This window comes from Coregonus lavaretus, assembly GCF_964263955.1.
Source record: "Coregonus lavaretus genome assembly, chromosome: 11".
Classification (NCBI taxonomy): Eukaryota; Metazoa; Chordata; class Actinopteri; order Salmoniformes; family Salmonidae; genus Coregonus; species Coregonus lavaretus.
In genome coordinates this window covers 37,238,954-37,257,070 of record NC_139998.1, presented here as the reverse complement: position 1 = coordinate 37,257,070, position 18,117 = coordinate 37,238,954, and the positions used below count along the sequence as shown (strand labels likewise).

The window sequence follows — 18,117 nt, the reverse complement described above, 5'->3', positions numbered from 1 at the left end:
GGAAAAAGGTGGAGTTTGTGTTATGTTTGGAGATGAATGTTGTACTTTTATCCCCAATAATACTGCCCCGGATGGTTCTTTCACTGAAGCAATGACTAAACTCAAGGGACTACGAAAAGAGGTTAAGGATAATGCTGGGTATGATGTTCATGTTTGGGACTGGATGGAATTAACTTTGGGAAAATGGGGTGCAATGTTTACAAAAATGTCAATAATGATAGGAATATCACTTGTAATAATGGGAGTAGTGTTTTGTTGTATACTACCTCTGTTAAAATCACTTTTGATTCAAACCACAGTAAAACAAATGACTGTACAGACAATTGTTACTAGTTCAGCCAAAGAAATACACCCAGTTCAGGGAGCTCCAGGACAGTATGTTAATAAATATGGGAAATCGTGTAATGTTAAAGGAGGACCAATGGACTGTCCATTTGGGAATCCTGAATGTCTGTATGGTGTTGTTCCTGGGGGTGGATGGGCCTGCCATGGTTACAAAGCCCAACAGGAAAACTTGGAGGTTAATATAGAGGAAAACCTTGCAGACTTGTATCCAATACCTGACTGGGCTATGGGTCCTCATCAGGATGGGTCAAGTAAAGAGAAAGATATATTGGTTTAAATATATGCGTGTAAAATGAAACCACATATGGCAAGGCTAAGAATAAGTAACTGCGCATGCTTACATTCATTTTAAAATTTATCTTTGTATTATTTGGGACATTATTGGAATGTCCCAAAGGGGGGATTATATGGTAATATTTTATGTATCATTAAGGCAAGTGTAGGGAAATGTCAAAAGTAAAATATAGTAAACATGATTGACATTCTATAATCCAGATGTATGTTTAAATAAGGAATATAGCCAATACAGTGTGTAAACATAAATTAATGTATGTATGTGTAATGAGATTAGGGAAAGGGTCTGCTACCAATATAATGAGATTAGGGAAAGGGTCTGCTACCAATATAATGAGATTAGGGAAGAGGCTTCCTATGGAAAAGCGCCCATGACCTTTTGGAGTAAATTACAGGTGACATCTGGACGTTGAAAGCTAAGGTAGAGTGGTACTAAAATAAGTTAATCAGTTGCCCTAAGGGGGGTAATTGTATATGCTATGAAACATGATTATGCATTTGTGTATAAAAGGGAGCTCTAAGCTAAAGGAAGACAGTTGTTCCATGGAGCAAGCTCGGCTTTATTATGCAATAAAGTCTAATTCTTGGATTCACAAGCTCCGGTGTCTTGAGAGATATTTTTGAGTTGACTATTTTTAGTCAAATATTTCTACCACAATCTCAACCCCATAGAAAATCTTTGGAGGGAGTTGAAAGTCCGTGTTGCCCAGCAACAGCCCCAAAACATCACTGCTCTAGAGGAGATCTGCATGGAGGAATGGGCCAAAATACCAGCAACAGTGTGTGAAAACCTTGTGAAGACATACAGAAAACGTTTGACCTGTGTCATTGCCAACAAAGGGTATATAACAAAGTATTGAGAAACTTTTGTTATTGACCAAATACTTATTTTCCACCATAGTTTGCAAATAAATTCATTAAAAATCCTACAATGTGATTTTCTGGATTTTTTTTTCTCATTTAGTCTGTCATAGTTGACGTGTACCTATGATGAAAATTACAGACCTCACTCATCTTTTTAAGTGGGAGAACTTGCACAATTCGTGGCTGACTAAATACTTTTTTCCCCCACTGTAAGCATGACCCTACTTACTACTCACAATGCTGAAGGCAGGCTGCATGTGAAACAGTGGGAGGAGAAGAGAAGGGGGAAGTTGTACAACTGAATGCATTCAACTGAAATGTGTCTTCCGCATTCAACCCAACCCCTCTGAATCAGAGAGGTGCGGGGGGCTGCCTTAATCGACATCCACGTCATTGGCACCCGGGGAACAGTGGGTTAACTGCCTTGCTCAGAGGCAGAACAACAGATTTGAGAGGGAGAGGAGAGGAAAAGAGAGGGATGGGAGTGCTTTAATGAGATATCTTATTTAACTGTTTCTTCACTCTTTTTTCCAGTAGTGTTGTAATCTATTCATTCATATTCACAGAAACAACAAAATAAAACCAATGAGACTTTTTTAGATCCAAATATACAGAAAAAAACCAAGGGGAAAAAAGAGGACTGGAGAGAGTGAGTTGATTGTCTCATTTGTAACCCTGTGACATACTTAAAGCTTCTCAGTCTGAAAACCAATCAAAGGAGGGATATTTAAAAACATAACTTTTCCTCCAATAAACATCATATCTTGCTCCATCTAATTCAATGCTAATTCTGAATCTTCATACTCTCTATAACCCTATAGGGTTAAATGGGGGTGAGGAGTAGAAAACCATCACAGATGGGAGACAGCACACATGAATGGATTTCAGTTAATGGAAAGCTAATTTAGCGGATAGTTCACCATCTTCAAACTGCTAATTTAACCCCTGCACATCCCTCATGACTTCCCCTATAGACTATTTCCAGCTAGGAGCATGCAATTGTAATCCCGCCCCCATGAAGGTCATTTTTCCATATAATTTGTTCATAAAAATAATCCAATTATCAATATAAAAAAATGGAATTATTGTTATCGATAAATACTTTTTTGATATACATTTTTTGAATTATTGATATAAAAAATTCCATTATTGATTAAAGAAAAATATTTTTATATTGATAATAAAATAAAACAAATATCCAAAATAGTCTCAGTCGTGACCTAAATCTGCTTGAAAATCAGTGACAAACATTGAATATTGTTGTCCATTAATGATTCCCAACCAAAATTGAGCTTGAGTAATTTTGACAAAAACAATGGATATATTGCCCTAAGATTCGTGCAAGGTTAGAATAATCTTATTCAAAATGATTGACAGCTGTAATGGCCGCCAACGGTGCTTCCATCAAGTATTAATTCTGGGGTGTGAAGATATATACAATCAATACATTTTAAATATTATTTCACTTTGGAAAAGAGGAGTAAGTTGTGTAGATCTATAGATCACATTTTAAGGCAGCAAAATGTGAAGACTGCAAGGGGTGTGTAGACTTTCACTAGTGACTGTATGTAGGAGCATGCCAATGTAATCCTGCCCCCATGAAGGTCATTATCATATAATTTTATATATAAAAAATTATATTATTAATATATAAAAATACAATTATTGATATAAAAAACTCAATGACTATTTGTTAAAACAGCTATTCATACTGTACACAAGGCTGGAATGGGCTACAAGACCATCGCCAAGCAGCTTGGTGAGAAGGTGACAACAGTTGGTGCGATTATTCGCAAATGGAAGAAACACAAAATAACTGTCAATCTCCCTCCGTCTGGGGCTCCATGCAAGATCTCGCCTCGTGGAGTTGCAATGATCATGAGAACGGTGAGGAATCAGCCCAGAACTACACGGGAGGATCTTGTCAATGATCTCAAGGCAGCTGGGACAAGCATGCGTCCAATGCATTAACTACTAAGGACCTGCTCTAAAGAACCAAATCATTTTAACTACATCTTAGCATTTTTCCTCTTGGGACCAGAAACATCAGAGTGAAGAGTGAAGGGGGAACAGCCTTTTTAATTCAATTGATATACAGTATGCCATAATCATTGATAAGTGATTGTTACAGAGGTTAAAGCAAGGCAGTGTGTGTGTGTGTGTGTGTTAGATAGGTAGCATGTGCAATGATTCTCCATTAGTGAGAGGTGTATAAGGGGGTAATAAGACCACATTGGCATTGGGCACGTGGAGAGTTCAGGAGTTTACCCAGCAAGCCCTTGACACCCTCCCCTACCAAATGGCTCAGTTTCTCAAGGCAGGGGAAGAGATGACATCTCAACAGCATCACCAACATTTGTGCATCACATCCTGGCACTGGCAGCAACCTACTGAGCAAACCCAAAATGCACAGCGGTGAATTATCAGACAACAATTCACAGCCAATCCTTCTGTTCCTTTACCTCCCTGGTCCCACCGATCCACGGTAAGGGTGGTCGGACCCTATCGACTGTGACAGCCATGACTCTCAGGAATTTCCCTGCTTCCTGTTTGAGTGAAATACTCACAGCCTGGTGATGGTTATGACCCATATCAGTCACATTGATATATGCATCACCACCACGCTCGAATTCCTAAACTTCTCTTTTTTTATTACAGGGGGAGAATGGTGCTGCAGATGGATGCCTGCCCTGCGTCATAAACTTATAAAGTGCATGAATGGGAGTTATAATTACCTGAGAGCAGAAATAGCTCCTGTGCCAGATTAATAGTCCGCACATCACAATGGAGTCACACTGGTATGTTTAACCGCCCGATTAGAGGTTGTTTAATTTGAATTTGAATTGATGAAAAATAATTGGAATCGGTGGGAGAGAAATTGGAATTGATTAAATTGTTACACAAAAACTGAAACACAATGGAAGTGAGTCGACTGGGAAACACTGAAACTGACCTCAATCTAATTCAGGGCTAATTGCTTAGGGGATGTATTTATGAGGTGGTAACATGGCGTATGAAGGAGAAAAGCCTTGGTGGTCTCTCCTCTTCAGGGAAAAGCTCTACTGAGCAGATGGAGGAGTGGAGCGCAGTGTGAGGGTTTCAGCAAGAGCAACTTCCCTGTCTGCTGAGATTGCTGCTCTACTTTGTCTTTGCAGGGAGAAACAGCTGGTGTGCGTGGATCGACGCGTGACCTTACATGCCAACGAGGAGAAAAGAGCAGCGAAAGCTAAAGTAATAAGGAGAAAAAGGCATGGCCTCCACCTCCCCTTGAATCCTGGAAACATATGGGAAACAACCCCAACACTTTCCCCTCATTGGCTCAACGTTCCAGTCAGGCGAGCAGCTGCAGTCCAGTGACAGGGCAGATATTTCACCCTCTCTCTCCCAGCCTCTCGCATGGCCCTTCTCATTACACTAACATATTGAGTCATTTAGCCCGGACCCAGAGAGAGGGGCACTTAGGAGGGTTTAAATGTGTGACTCCTGTGCCTCTCTCTCTCCCCACATCGACTGTGCCTGCCCACATCATTCATTACCCAGGGCCAGGCAGTGATGGGTTATTAAGGGGTGGTTGGCCTGGTAAATAAATGGTAGATGGTGGGATCTTCAGGGTATTACAGAGTCATTAACATGCCTGGACGAGTGAACTTGAAATGGGGAACGGCGATGGAGAGGACAGCCTTGTTCGTCACATAACTCCACAGACAATTTGATTTGAGTTGATGGCCTGGAGAAAGTCGCCTGCAGAACGAGTTGCATGACAAGCATGACAAAATACTTCTACATTAGCCTGATGACTCAAACTAAATTGTTCCACTGCTCTGTCGTTCGCTACATACTTTAGTCTGAGACTGCCATCATTGAAGTCGTTTGTTATGATGAGGGGCATGAGGGGCGTTGTATGAAACAAAGTCATCAGCGATTGGATTGTCTCTAACCAATCAGATTATCAAAGCCAATGACACATTTTCAAACCGCTACTTTACCCACGTGTGTTCTGGCTCTGGCCCAACCCATCAGTTTCTGGACCAATCAGACGGCCCGAATGTGTTCACATTCGGTGAAGGGTCGGGGAGGTACTCAGATCCATTTACATTACATTTACGTCATTTAGCAGACGCTCTTATCCAGAGCGACTTACATTATTATTATTTCCAGACTCATTCTGGAGAGGAAACTAACGTTGTGGGCGTGGCGTAGCGTTTGGCAACTAGGTAGCCAGACAACTACTACATGTCACTTCCCATATCTAGTGTTGAGGTCATCTCTAAGTCCTTGAGTTCCTTTCAGAGAAGAGAGAGAAGTATCTTAGCCCCAACCCCTGTCTCTCTAATCAGAATACCACATCCACCCGTCACTGACTCTTCAATTCTGCTTATCTGTTTACTTCCATCTTCCTTTCTGACTCGGACACAACAGCAATATCCTCTTGAAATATGACACCTCTAGCATTTTCTTGTGATAAATACACACTGCACTCTGGGAGCCTACGTTTCATGTGGGACACCACCTATAACAGCCAGTTAATACAAACAAAAATCTCTACATGGAAGATGGAAGTACAGAACATATTTTTCCACTACAAACTTAATCTCAGATGGGAAACATGGTAGTGAAAGCTAAGGACAACAGTTTTATAAATCTTGCCACAGAAAACCCATTTGAGACGGGAGGGTTGCTCAGTCAGTTTGACTCCCAAAATCCTTTGAAGTAGATGACATTCCCAGCCATAATGCCTTTAGATTTCCTACAATTCCATTATATTTGTAGGTGTGCTCAGCTGTTTGCTTGGCCTAGGCTATATGTTAGGTCAGAGTTACAGTATGTGCTTTAAGGTGAACATTCACATGCTCTGACAAGCTCTCCATAACAGGGCTGCCTGTTGAGGCCACAGTCAGAGAGAAAGTAAGGTCATCCATCACGGGGCAGGACTGCCTGGCTGTGTGGCTGCCTGGACTTGGCCTGTCCTGCTCCCAGCATGGCAACACCACTTCCTCACCGCCCACACATCTCTAAAACTAATTGTATTATTTGGTACAAATCATTCCCTAAGTTCTAGACCTCAGCTGAATCTGGTAATGAATGGTGTGGGTGTTGAACAAGTTGAGGAGACTAAATTACTTGGTGTTACCTTAAATTGTAAACTGTCATGGTCAAAACATATACAGTGGGGAGAACAAGTATTTGATACACTGCCGATTTTGCAGGTTTTCCTACTTACAAAGCATGTAGAGGTCTGTAATTTTTATCATAGGTACACTTCAACTGTGAGAGACGGAATCTAAAACAAAAATCCAGAAAATCACATTGTATGATTTTTAAGTAATTAATTTGCATTTAATTGCATGACATAAGTATTTGATCACCTACCAACCAGTAAGAATTTCGGCTCTCACAGACCTGTTAGTGTCACGCCCTGACTCAGGGGATGCTTATATGTTGAGTCAGGGTGTGTATATTCCTTGTTGTGTTTGGTCATTGTTTGTCGATCTAGTATGTATGGTTCTATGTTGGCCGGTGTGGTTCCCAATCAGAGGCAGCTGTCGTTCGTTGTCTCTGATTTGGGACCATACTTAGGCAGCCTATTGGCACTAGTGGGTTGTGGGATCTTGTTCCGGTTAAGGTATGTTGTGTCGTCTACCTTGGACTTCACGTTTCGTTTCGTTGGTTGTTTTGTCGTTGTGTTTAATAGAAAATAAACATGTACGCATATCACGCTGCGCCTTGGTCTGTCCCGTCATTCAACGAACGTGACAGAAGATCCCACCAAACGAGGACCAAGCAGCGTGTCCAGGAGCAGACAGCCTGGACCTGGGAGGAGATCCTGGACGGTAAGGGATCCTGGACTTGTGAGGAGATTCAGGCTGGGATGGATCGCCGTCCTTGGGAGGAGACAGTGGAGGCCCGGTATAGAGAGGAGAAACGGCGCCAACAGTGCCGACGACGGAGACCCGAGAGGCAACCCCAAGAAACATTTTTTTGGGGGGCACACGGTGTGGACGACGAGGCAGCAGGAGGCCGCGACAGGGCTGATCTGCAGGTTAGGAGAGGAGGCCACCATATTACGGGGGCTATTGGTTCAGAGGGAACAGGAGGTATTCGGTCAGAGGGAGGCGCTACAGGAGGCTAGAAGGGAGAAGGAAGGAGTAGGGGCACGGCGAGAGGAGCTGGTTAGGAGCAGAAGGAGCGGGGGTTAATAAAGGAACTCAGTCCTGCTCCTCGCACCAAGCAAGTGGTGCGTGTTCCAAGTACGGCCCGGCCCGTTCCTGCTCCCCACACCAAGCCTGTGGTGCGCGTCGCCAGCCCGGCCCGGCCTGTTCCTGCTCCTCGCACCAAGCCAGTGGTGCGCGTCGCCAGCCCGGCCTGTTCCTGCTCCCCGCACCAAGCCTGTGGTGCGCGTCTCCAGCCCGGCCCGGCCTGTTCCTGCTCCTCGCACCAAGCCAGTGGTGCGTGTCGCCAGCCCGGCCCGGCCTGTTCCTGCTCCTCGCACCAAGCCAGTGGTGCGCGTCGCCAGCCCGGCCTGTTCCTGCTCCCCGCACCAAGCCTGTGGTGCGCGTCTCCAGCCCGGCCCGGCCTGTTCCTGCTCCTCGCACCAAGCCAGTGGTGCGCGTCGCCAGCCCGGCCCGGCCTGTTCCTGCTCCTCGCACCAAGCCAGTGGTGCGCGTCGCCAGTCTGGCCCGGCCTGTTCCTGCTCCTCGCACCAAGCCAGTGGTGCGCGTCGCCAGTCCGGCCCGGCCCGTTCCTGCCCCTCGCACCAAGCCAGTGGTGTGTGTTCCTAGTCTGGTCCGGCCCGTGCCTGCTCCTCGCACCAGACCAGTGGTGTGTTTATCCAGTCCGGCACGGCCCGTGCCAGTTCCACCGGTGCCTGGTCCGGCACCCGTCAGCTGCTCCACTCCGGAGCCAGAGCAGTCCGCTCCACCAGTGCCTGATCCAGCTCCGGTCAGCGGCTCCACTCCGGAGCCAGAGCAGTCTGCTCCACCGGTGCCTGATCCAGCTCCGGTCAGCGGCTCCAGTCCAGACCATGACGTCAGCCCCTCTCCAGGTTCGGGGTTTCCCACACCAGGGTCCAGACAGGGCCTGGCGTATGGTGGGAGGAAGGAGAGGGGAAGCAGCGGCTCCAGACCAGACCAGGGGCGCAACAGGGAGGCGGAGAGTGAGAGGTTGTCACGCCCCGAGCCGGATTGCCCACCCGGCCCCTACCCTGTTATCCTGTTATGTTTATGTTGTGCGGTCGGAGTCCGCACCTTTGGGGGGGGTACTGTCACGCCCTGACTCAGGGGACGCTTATATGTTGAGTCAGGGTGTGTATATTCCTTGTTGTGTTTGGTCATTGTTTGTCGATCTAGTATGTATGGTTCTATGTTGGCCGGTGTGGTTCCCAATCAGAGGCAGCTGTCGTTCGTTGTCTGTGATTGGGGACCATACTTAGGCAGCCTATTGGCACTAGTGGGTTGTGGGATCTTGTTCCGGTTAAGGTATGTTGTGTCGTCTACCTTGGACTTCACGTTTCGTTTTGTTGGTTGTTTTGTCGTTGTGTTTAATAGAAAATAAACATGTACGCATATCACGCTGCGCCTTGGTCTGTCCCGTCATTCAACGAACGTGACAGTTAGTTTTTCTTTAAGAAGCCCTCCTGTTCTCCACTCATTACCTGTATTAACTGCACCTGTTTGAACTCGTTACCTGTATAAAAGATACCTGTCCACACACTCAATCAAACAGACTCCAACCTCTCCACATTGGCCAAGACCAGAGAGCTGTGTAAGGACATCAGGGATACAATTGTAGACCTGCACAAGGCTGGGATGGGCTACAGGACAATAGGCAAGCAGCTTGGTGAGAAGGCAACAACTGTTGGCGCAATTATTAGAAAATGGAAGAAGTTCAAGATGACGGTCAATTACCCTCGGTCTGGGGCTCCATGCAAGATCTCACCTCATCGGGCATCAATGATTATGAGGAAGGTGAGGGATCAGCCCAGAACTACACGGCAGGACCTGGTCAATGACCTGAAGAGAGCTGGGACCACAGTCTCAAAGAAAACCATTAGTAACACATTACGCCGTCATGGATTAAAATCCTGCAGCGCACGCAAGGTTCCCCTGCTCAAGCCAGCGCATGTCCAGGCCCGTCTGAAGTTTGCCAATGACCATCTGGATGATCCAGAGGAGGAATGGGAGAAGGTCATGTGGTCTGATGAGACAAAAATATAGCTTTTTGGTCTAAACTCCACTCGCCGTGTTTGGAGGAAGAAGAAGGATGAGTACAACCCCAAGAACACCATCCCAACCGTGAAGCATGGAGGTGGAAACATCATTCTTTGGAGATGCTTTTCTGCAAAGGAGACAGAACAACTGCACCGTATTGAGGGGAGGATGGATGGGGCCATGTATTGCGAGATCTTGGCCAACAACCTCCTTCCCTCAGTAAGAGCATTGAAGATGGGTCGTGGCTGGGTCTTCAAGCATGACAACGACCCGAAACACACAGCCAGGGCAACTAAGGAGTGGCTCCGTAAGAAGCATCTCAAGGTTCTGGAGTGGCCTAGCCAGTCTCCAGACCTGAATCCAATAGAAAATCTTTGGAGGGAGCTGAAAGTCCGTATTGCCCAGCGACAGCCCCGAAACCTGAAGGATCTGGAGAAGGTCTGTATGGAGGAGTGGGCCAAAATCCCTGCTGCAGTGTGTGCAAACCTGGTCAAGACCTACAGGAAACGTATGATCTCTGTAATTGCAAACAAAGGTTTCTGTACCAAATATTAAGTTCTGCTTTTCTGATGTATCAAATACTTATGTCATGCAATAAAATGCAAATTAATTACTTAAAAATCATACAATGTGATTTTCTGGATTTTTGTTTTAGATTCCGTCTTTCACAGTTGAAGTGTACCTATGATAACAATTACAGACCTCTACATTCTTTGTAAGTAGGACAAAGTGCAAAATCAGCAGTGTATCAAATACTTGTTCTCCCCACTGTAGATTCAATGGTTGTAAAGATGGGGAGAGGTCGGTCCGTAATAAAGAGATGCTCTGCTTTTTTGACACCACACTCCACAAAGCAAGTCCTGCAGGCTCTAGTTTTGTCTTATCTTGATTATTGTCCAGTCGTATGATCGAGCACTGCAAGGAAAGACCTAGTTAAGCTGCAGCTGGCCCAGAACAGAGGCACGTCTTGCTCTTCATTGCAATCAGAGGGCTAATATAAATACTATGCATGCCAGTCTCTCTTGGCTAAGAGTTGAGGAGAGACTGACTGCATCACTTTTTTCAATTTACACACAGCTCTGACACACACACTTACCCCACCAGACATGCCACAAGGGGTCTTTTCACAGTCCCCAAATCCAGAACAAATTCAAGAAAGCGTACAGTATTATATAGAGCCATTATTGCATGGAACTCCGTTCCAATTCATATTGCTCAAATGAACAGCAAACCTGGTTTCAAAAAACAGATAAAGCAACACCTTACGGCACAACACCTCTCCCCTATTTGACCTAGATAGTTTGTGTGTATGTATTGATATGTAGGCTACGTGTGCCTTTTTTAAGTTGATGTAGTTCTGTCCTTGAGATGTTCTTGTCTATTAATGTTCTGCTTTCGCAACAGCTAATGGGGATCCTAATAAAATACCAAATACCTCTATCCCACCCTGCACCATGCACCCCTCGGCCCAGAGTCAAGGATTATTACCCAACATTAACAATGTGACACACCATCATTAATGGCTGGGCCTGTCTAGAAGTGGGGAACATGTAGAGTATTAGAGAGGAGAGACATCTCATCTATAATCTAGAGACCCTCCCTCCCTCAGGTTTTAATATTTCATGTTCTACCAATCTCCTCCTGGACATACCGTCCCCCTGGATCCCGTCTACATAGACCTATAGGGAGCTATGGTAATACATTACTCAGGAGTGGAGAAGAAGCTTCTTAATGAATATTCATCTCCCAGTTCATCTGCACCATGACATGGAGATGAGGCTTGGAATATAGGTTTTTCACAGGCAGGTATTCCTACTCTCATCAAACCGACACGATAGAAATACTTGGCCATCACCTCACTCTGTACATACATCACCTTACAGAAATCTGACAAATGACCAGGTGTTGCTATGAACATTTCTTAGATACTGTACACACACATTTGATTTATTTACTACAACAAACTTTGGTAAATTTGACCATTTGGACAGTAACTGATCTTATAACAAAACAAATGTATACTGTACATTATTTCCTATGTAGTTTTTGCTTTCGCAAAGCTCACAATTTTGAAAGTACAGTGCATTCGGAAACTATTCAGACCCCTTGACTTTTTCCACATTTTGTTACGTTACAGCCTTATTATGAAATGTATTAAATTGTTTTTTCCCCCTCATCAATCTACACACAATACCCCATAATGACAAAACAAAAACAGTTTTTTTGTGCAAATGTATTAGAAATACACAATTGAAATATTACATTTACATAAGTATTCAGACCCTTTACTCAGTACTTTGTTGAAGCACCTTTGGCAGCGATTACAGCCTTGTTTCTTCTTGGGTATGATGCTACAAGCTTGGCACATCTGTATTTGGGGAGTTTCTCCCATTCTTCTCTGCAGATCCTCTCAAGCTCTGTCAGGTTGGATGGGGAGCGTCGCTGCACAGCTATTTTCAGGTCTCTCCAGAGATGTTAGATCGGGTTCAAGTCTGTGCTCAGGCTGGGCCACACAAGAACATTCAGAGACTTGTCCCGAAGCCACCCCTGTGTTGTCTTGGCTGTGTGCTTAGGGTCGTTGTCCTGTTGGAAGGTGAACCTTCGCCCCAGTCTGATGTCCTGAGCGCTCTGGAGCAGTTTCATCAAGGATCTCTCTGTACTTTGCTCCGTTCATCTTTCCCTTGATCCTGACAAGTCTCCCAGTCCCTGCCGCTGAAAAACATCCCCACAGCATGATGTTGCCACCACCATGCTTCACAGTAGGGATGGTGCAAGGTTTCCTCCAGACGCGACACTTGGCATTCAGGCCAAAGTTCATTAGACCAGAGAATCTTGTTTCTCATGGTCTGAGAGTTATTTCGGTGCCTTTTGGCAAACTCCAAGCGGGCTGTCATGTGGGTTTTACTGAGGAGTGGCTTCCGTCTGGCCACTCTACCACAAAGGCCTGATTGGTGGAGTGCTGCAGAGATGGTTGTGCTTCTGGAAGGTTCTCCCATCCCCACAGAGGAACTCTGGAGCTCTGTCAGAGTGACCATCGGGTTCTTGGTCACCTACCTGACCAAGGCCCTTCTCCCCAATTGATCAGTCTTGGTGGTTCCAAAATTCTTCCATTTAAGAATGATGGAGGCCACTGTGTTCTTGGGGACCTTCAATGCTGCAGAAATTTTTTGGAACCCTTCCCCAGATCTGTACCTTGACACAATCCTGTCTCGGAGCTCTACGGACAATTCTTTCAACTTCATGGCTTGGTTTTTGCTCTGACATGCACTGTCAACTGTGGGAACTTATATAGACAGGTGTGTGCCTTTCCAAATCATGTCCAATCAATTGAATTTACAACAGTTGGACACCAATCAAGTTGTAGAAACATCCAAGGATAATCAACGGAAACAGGATGCACACAAGCTCAATTTCGAGTCTCATAGCAAAGGGTCTGAATACTTATGTAAATAAGGTATTTCAGTTTATTTTATTTTATAAATGTGCTAAAATTTATCAAACCTGTTTTCGCCTTGTCATTATGGGGTATTGTGTGTAGATTGATGAGATTTTTTTTTATTTAAAACATTTTAGAATAAGGCTGTAACGTAACAAAATGTGGAAAAAGTCAAGGGGTCTGCACCGAATGCACCGTACATCTTTTGATGTTAAAACTTAAAACAGTGTTTATTCCTGCAGATTACTCATGTTTTCTTTTACAACCATACTGTAATTACACCACCGTTTGGTAAATGTCTCTAGTTTTGTCTTTTTTGGGACCATTTTAACAGTAGCTGACATTCACACAAAGTACATAGTTTATCTATGAGGACATATCCCAAACACATATCTTAAAACAATGAATATACTTACAGTATGTTTGAGGTTTGAAGGCAAAAACATATACTTTATAAAGAGTTGGTATAACGAGCTGGTTGATAGATTATCATTGGAAGGGTCATCCTAATTTCCTGGGGAATACAAGGCTGCCTACGCAGACCCAGTATATTAAACATGGGGAGGAACACAGTAACACACAGATATGCTGAGCTCATGGGAAAAAAACAATCATCCTGATAAACATCACAAGATAACAACTTATAGGATACAGACACAATAAGAAAACAACACAAGAAGCTATAATGACTATAATATGGCAGTATAAGAATGATGATAAATAATATAAATGTTTTTGCCAAGTATACTTTTAAACAATAAGACCATATGAACATAAAGGTCATAAAAATGCAGAATCAAATAATTTGGGTATTGGGTGTAGGTTTTGGTCGCTTTCCCCTGCTTAGACATGGCATGCATCAACCAGTGGTTGCGTGCACGTCATTGACTGTGTCATCGACTGACAGATTGCTATAACATATGATGCTGATACGTAAAATACTTTTCCAGGCGTTGTAAGATCAGGCAGGCGTCAGCAACGCCTTGGCAGAGGAACGCGCCCATTAGTTAGATTTCAGTATGGTCCTATCAGCTACCTATCTCAACACCTCTTGCAATAGCATCAATAGAATTAAAGCCAAGCCTCCATTTATTTTCTTTATTTGGAGGATGGCATTACACACTTTTTACAGGCAATCTACAGGTAACTGCCAAAATAATGGAAACACTTGAGTAAATGAGGGATACAAGGTATATTGAAAGCAGTTGCTTCCACACAGGTGTGGTCATTAAGCATTTAACATCCCATGCTTAGGATCATGTATAGAAATGCTGGTCAGGCCATTATTTTGGCTACGATGGCTATTCTCCCTGAGGATGACAATGCCCCCATCCATAGGGCACAAGTGGTCACTGAATGGTTTGATGAGCCTGAAAACGATGTAAACCATATGCCATGGATGTCTCTCAGTCACCAGATCTCAACACAATTTAACACTTATGGGAGATTCTGGAGCTGCACCTGAGACAGCATTTTCCACCACCATCAAAACCCCAAATTATGGAATTTCTCATGGAAGAATGGTGTCGCATCCCTCCAATAGGAACTCTTCCAGACACTTGTAGAATCTATGCAAAGGCGCATTGAAGCTGTTGTGGCTTGTGGTGGCCCAACGCCCTATTAAGACACTTTATGTTGGTGTTTCCTTTATTTTGGCAGTTACCTGTATCTGCCCTGGTTTTCAGCTTCACACTGCCAGGCAGAGGCAGGAAGGGCTGTCAGCTACTGATGGGAAACCTACCCGGGCAGGGGTCTTTCTGCATGCTGTGCAAACATTAGCCACGCAAATTATTGTTACAGTCTCTGCACTGGGAGGCCTCAGCCACATATAGCCTGGCCATGCATAAAGGACACATCTGAGGAAGACAGGCAGGCAGGCACAGACGTTTATTCAGCTGATCATCCATCTCTCTCTTTCTTCATTCCAGCAGGGTCTCTATAGTGTTAAACTGCTAAGGAGGACCTTGATGGTCGTGACTGGCGTCAAATGAGAGAAAACCAAATGTCCCTATGATGACCATAAAGCTGTTCCCAACCAGAGAGACACAGCTCAGTCATCTCAGATGGCTCTCAGTAAAACTAAACAGCATGAAATTAACGACCGACGACTGGTGTGAGCACAGACTAAATGAGCCGGGAAGTCTCCATTATATTCCCTCTAAATGACCAGACTCAGAACACCATAACGATTTATTCTACAATGTTCCATCACAACTGACCATTGAAACGTCTTCAGTACGGCTGGAGTACTCATTAGCAAAGCTTAAAGGAAAAATCCAAGACTAACAGTACGTTTTAATGGATCCTTTTTATATAATTGTACTGTATGTGGGTGATAAGACGGAATGGAGAATTGTTGATTTAGATAGCTGTGATACCAAGTATACGTTTTTGCAATACAGTTCCTTATCCTTTCCCTCTGAGTCATAGGCAGTTCTTCCTGGTGAGTAGAAACCACCCCTCTGTAATGGTGAGACAAAGCATATATCAACTGTCCAGAAATGCTGTTTCAGAGAGATTAATGTGGCCCATGCTTCCTGTAGATATACTGAAATGTGTACATTGTGTGGCCTTGCCCTGCTCCTAAGTGTCACAAATGCCCATGGCAACACACATTGACAAACATATACATATATCTATATTTCATCTTAGAAACACACTGAGGTACACAGTGAAGGAGTCACCCACACACACAAAATGTCCCCACTTGTCCGAATTGTCTTTGTTTTACTATCCTTGTTAGGACTTCTGGACCCCACAAGGATAGTAAAAGCAAAAACACACACACACGCACACAAACACACAGTGCCTGGCTGCTCTGCTACCATTCAGTAACTACCACAACAAATGACCCATGAAGCCAAATAAATATAGTAGCATCAAAGAGTAAAACTTACACATATACCTTGCTGGTATTCTCTATCTAATATAACAATTTAAAAAAACATGGTAAGGCACAAGTTTAGGTATAAGAGTCTTTGATTAAGAGCATGGGTGTATGAGAAGGTTATGAGGGTTCAGCCCAGTTTGACTCCGATGTCCTGTCCGTAGTAAAGCACCTGCAACAGGATGGCTATGTCGATAAGGATCTGGACTGCCCCACACACCCAGAACTGGGACGGGCTGTCGTTCATCACAAAGAATGCCGTCTTGAAGATGTCTCCAGCAGTCCACAGCAGCACCATCTTCACACTAACACAAGAGAGATAAGGAATGAGAAAGAGGTAAATCCATATGAATTCAATCACTTTTTGACAGTGAAATAAACAATAAAAATGAACAGTAAACATTACACTCAGAAGTTCCAAAAGAATAAAGACCTTTCAAATGTCATATTATGTATATATACAGTGCGGAAACAATGTGTAAATAGTTAAAGTACAAATGCGAAAATAAATAAATATAAATATGGGTTGTATTTACAATGGTGTTTGTTCTTCACTGCTTGCCCTTTTCTTGTGGCAACAGGTCACACATCTTGCTGCTGTGATGGCACACTGTTGTATTTCACCCAGTAGATATGGGAGTTTATCAAAATTGGGTTTGTTTTCGAGTTCTTTGTGGATCTGTGTAATCTGAGGGAAATATGTGTCTCTAATATGGTCAGTCATTTGGCAGGAGGTTAGGAAGTGCAGCTCAGTTTCCACCTCATTTTGTGGGCAGTGGGCACATAGCCTGTCTTCTCTTGAGAGCCATGGCTGCCTACGGCAGCCTTTCTCAATAGCAAGGCTATGCTCACTGAGTCTGTACATAGTCAAAGCTTTCCTTAAGTTTGGGTCAGTCACAGTGGTCAGGTATTCTGCCACTGTGTACTCTCTGTTTAGGGCCAAATAGCATTCTAGTTTGCTCTGTTTTTTTGTTAATTCTTTCCAATGTGTCAAGTCATTCTCTTTTTGTTTTCTCATGATTTGGTTGGGTCTAACTGTGTTGTTGTCCTGGGGCTCTGTGGGGTCTGTTTGTGTTTGTGAACAGAGCCCCAGGACCAGCTTGCTTAGGGGACTGTTCTACAAGTTAATCTCTCTGTAGGTGATGGCTTTGTTATGGAAGGTTTGGGAATCGCTTCCTTTTAAGTGGTTATAGAATTTTGCGGCTTTTTTCTGGATTTTGAAAATTAGTGGGGTATCGGCCTAATTCTGCTCTGCATGCATTATTTGGTGTTTTGTGTTGTACACAGAGGATATTTTTGCAGAATTCTGCATGCAGAGTCTCAATTTGGTGTTTGTCCCATTTTGTGAATTCTTGGTTGGTGAGCGGACCCCAGACCTCACAACCATAAAGGGCAATGGGTTCTATAACTGATTCAAGTATTTTTAGCCAGATCCTAATTGGTATGTCAAATTTGATGTTCTTTTTGATGGCATAGAAGGCCCTTCTTGCCTTGTCTCTCAGATCGTTCACAGCTTTGTGGATGTTACCTGTGGCGCTGAAGTTTAGGCCAAGGTATGTATAGTTTTTTGTGTGCTCTAGGACAACAGTGTCTAGACGGAATTTGTATTTGTGGTCCTGGCAACTGGACCTTTTTTGGAACATCTTTATTTTTGTCTTACTGAGATTTACTGTCAGGGCACAGGTCTGACAGAATCTGTGCAGAAGATCTACGTGCTGCTGTAGGCCCTCCTTGGTTGGTGACAGAAGCACCAGATCATGAGGCCGGGTGCTGCAGACTGTTCTAGTGCCCTCGCCAATTCGTTTATATATATGTTGAAGAGGGTGGGGCTTAAACTGCATCCCTGTCTCACCCCACGGCCCTGTGGAAAGAAATGTGTGTGTTTTTTGCCAATTTTAACCGCGCACTTCTTGTTTGTGTCCATGGATTTTATAATGTTGTATGTTTTCCCCCCAACACCACTTTCCATCAATTTGTATAGCAGATCCTCATGCCAAATTGAGTGAAAAGCTTTTTTTAAATCAACTAAGCATGAGAAGGCTTTGCCTTTGTTTTGGTTTGTTTGTTTGTCAATTAGGGTGTGC

The 18,117-nt window shown here is 43.9% G+C and overlaps 1 protein-coding gene across 1 annotated transcript in view; it reads right to left on the bottom strand.

Moving 5' to 3' along the window:
- Nucleotides 1-14,798: 14,798 nt before the first annotated feature.
- Nucleotides 14,799-18,117, bottom strand: part of LOC311137157 (solute carrier family 66 member 2-like) — a gene marked incomplete at its 5' end in the record, with an annotated part of 78,888 nt that continues 75,569 nt past the window's right edge. Inside the window, one exon of the mRNA XM_084171509.1 lies at nt 14,799-16,338. Coding sequence (XP_084027635.1) covers nt 16,164-16,338 — 175 coding nt within the window. The 3' untranslated portion in view covers nt 14,799-16,163. The remainder of the gene's footprint in view (nt 16,339-18,117) is intronic.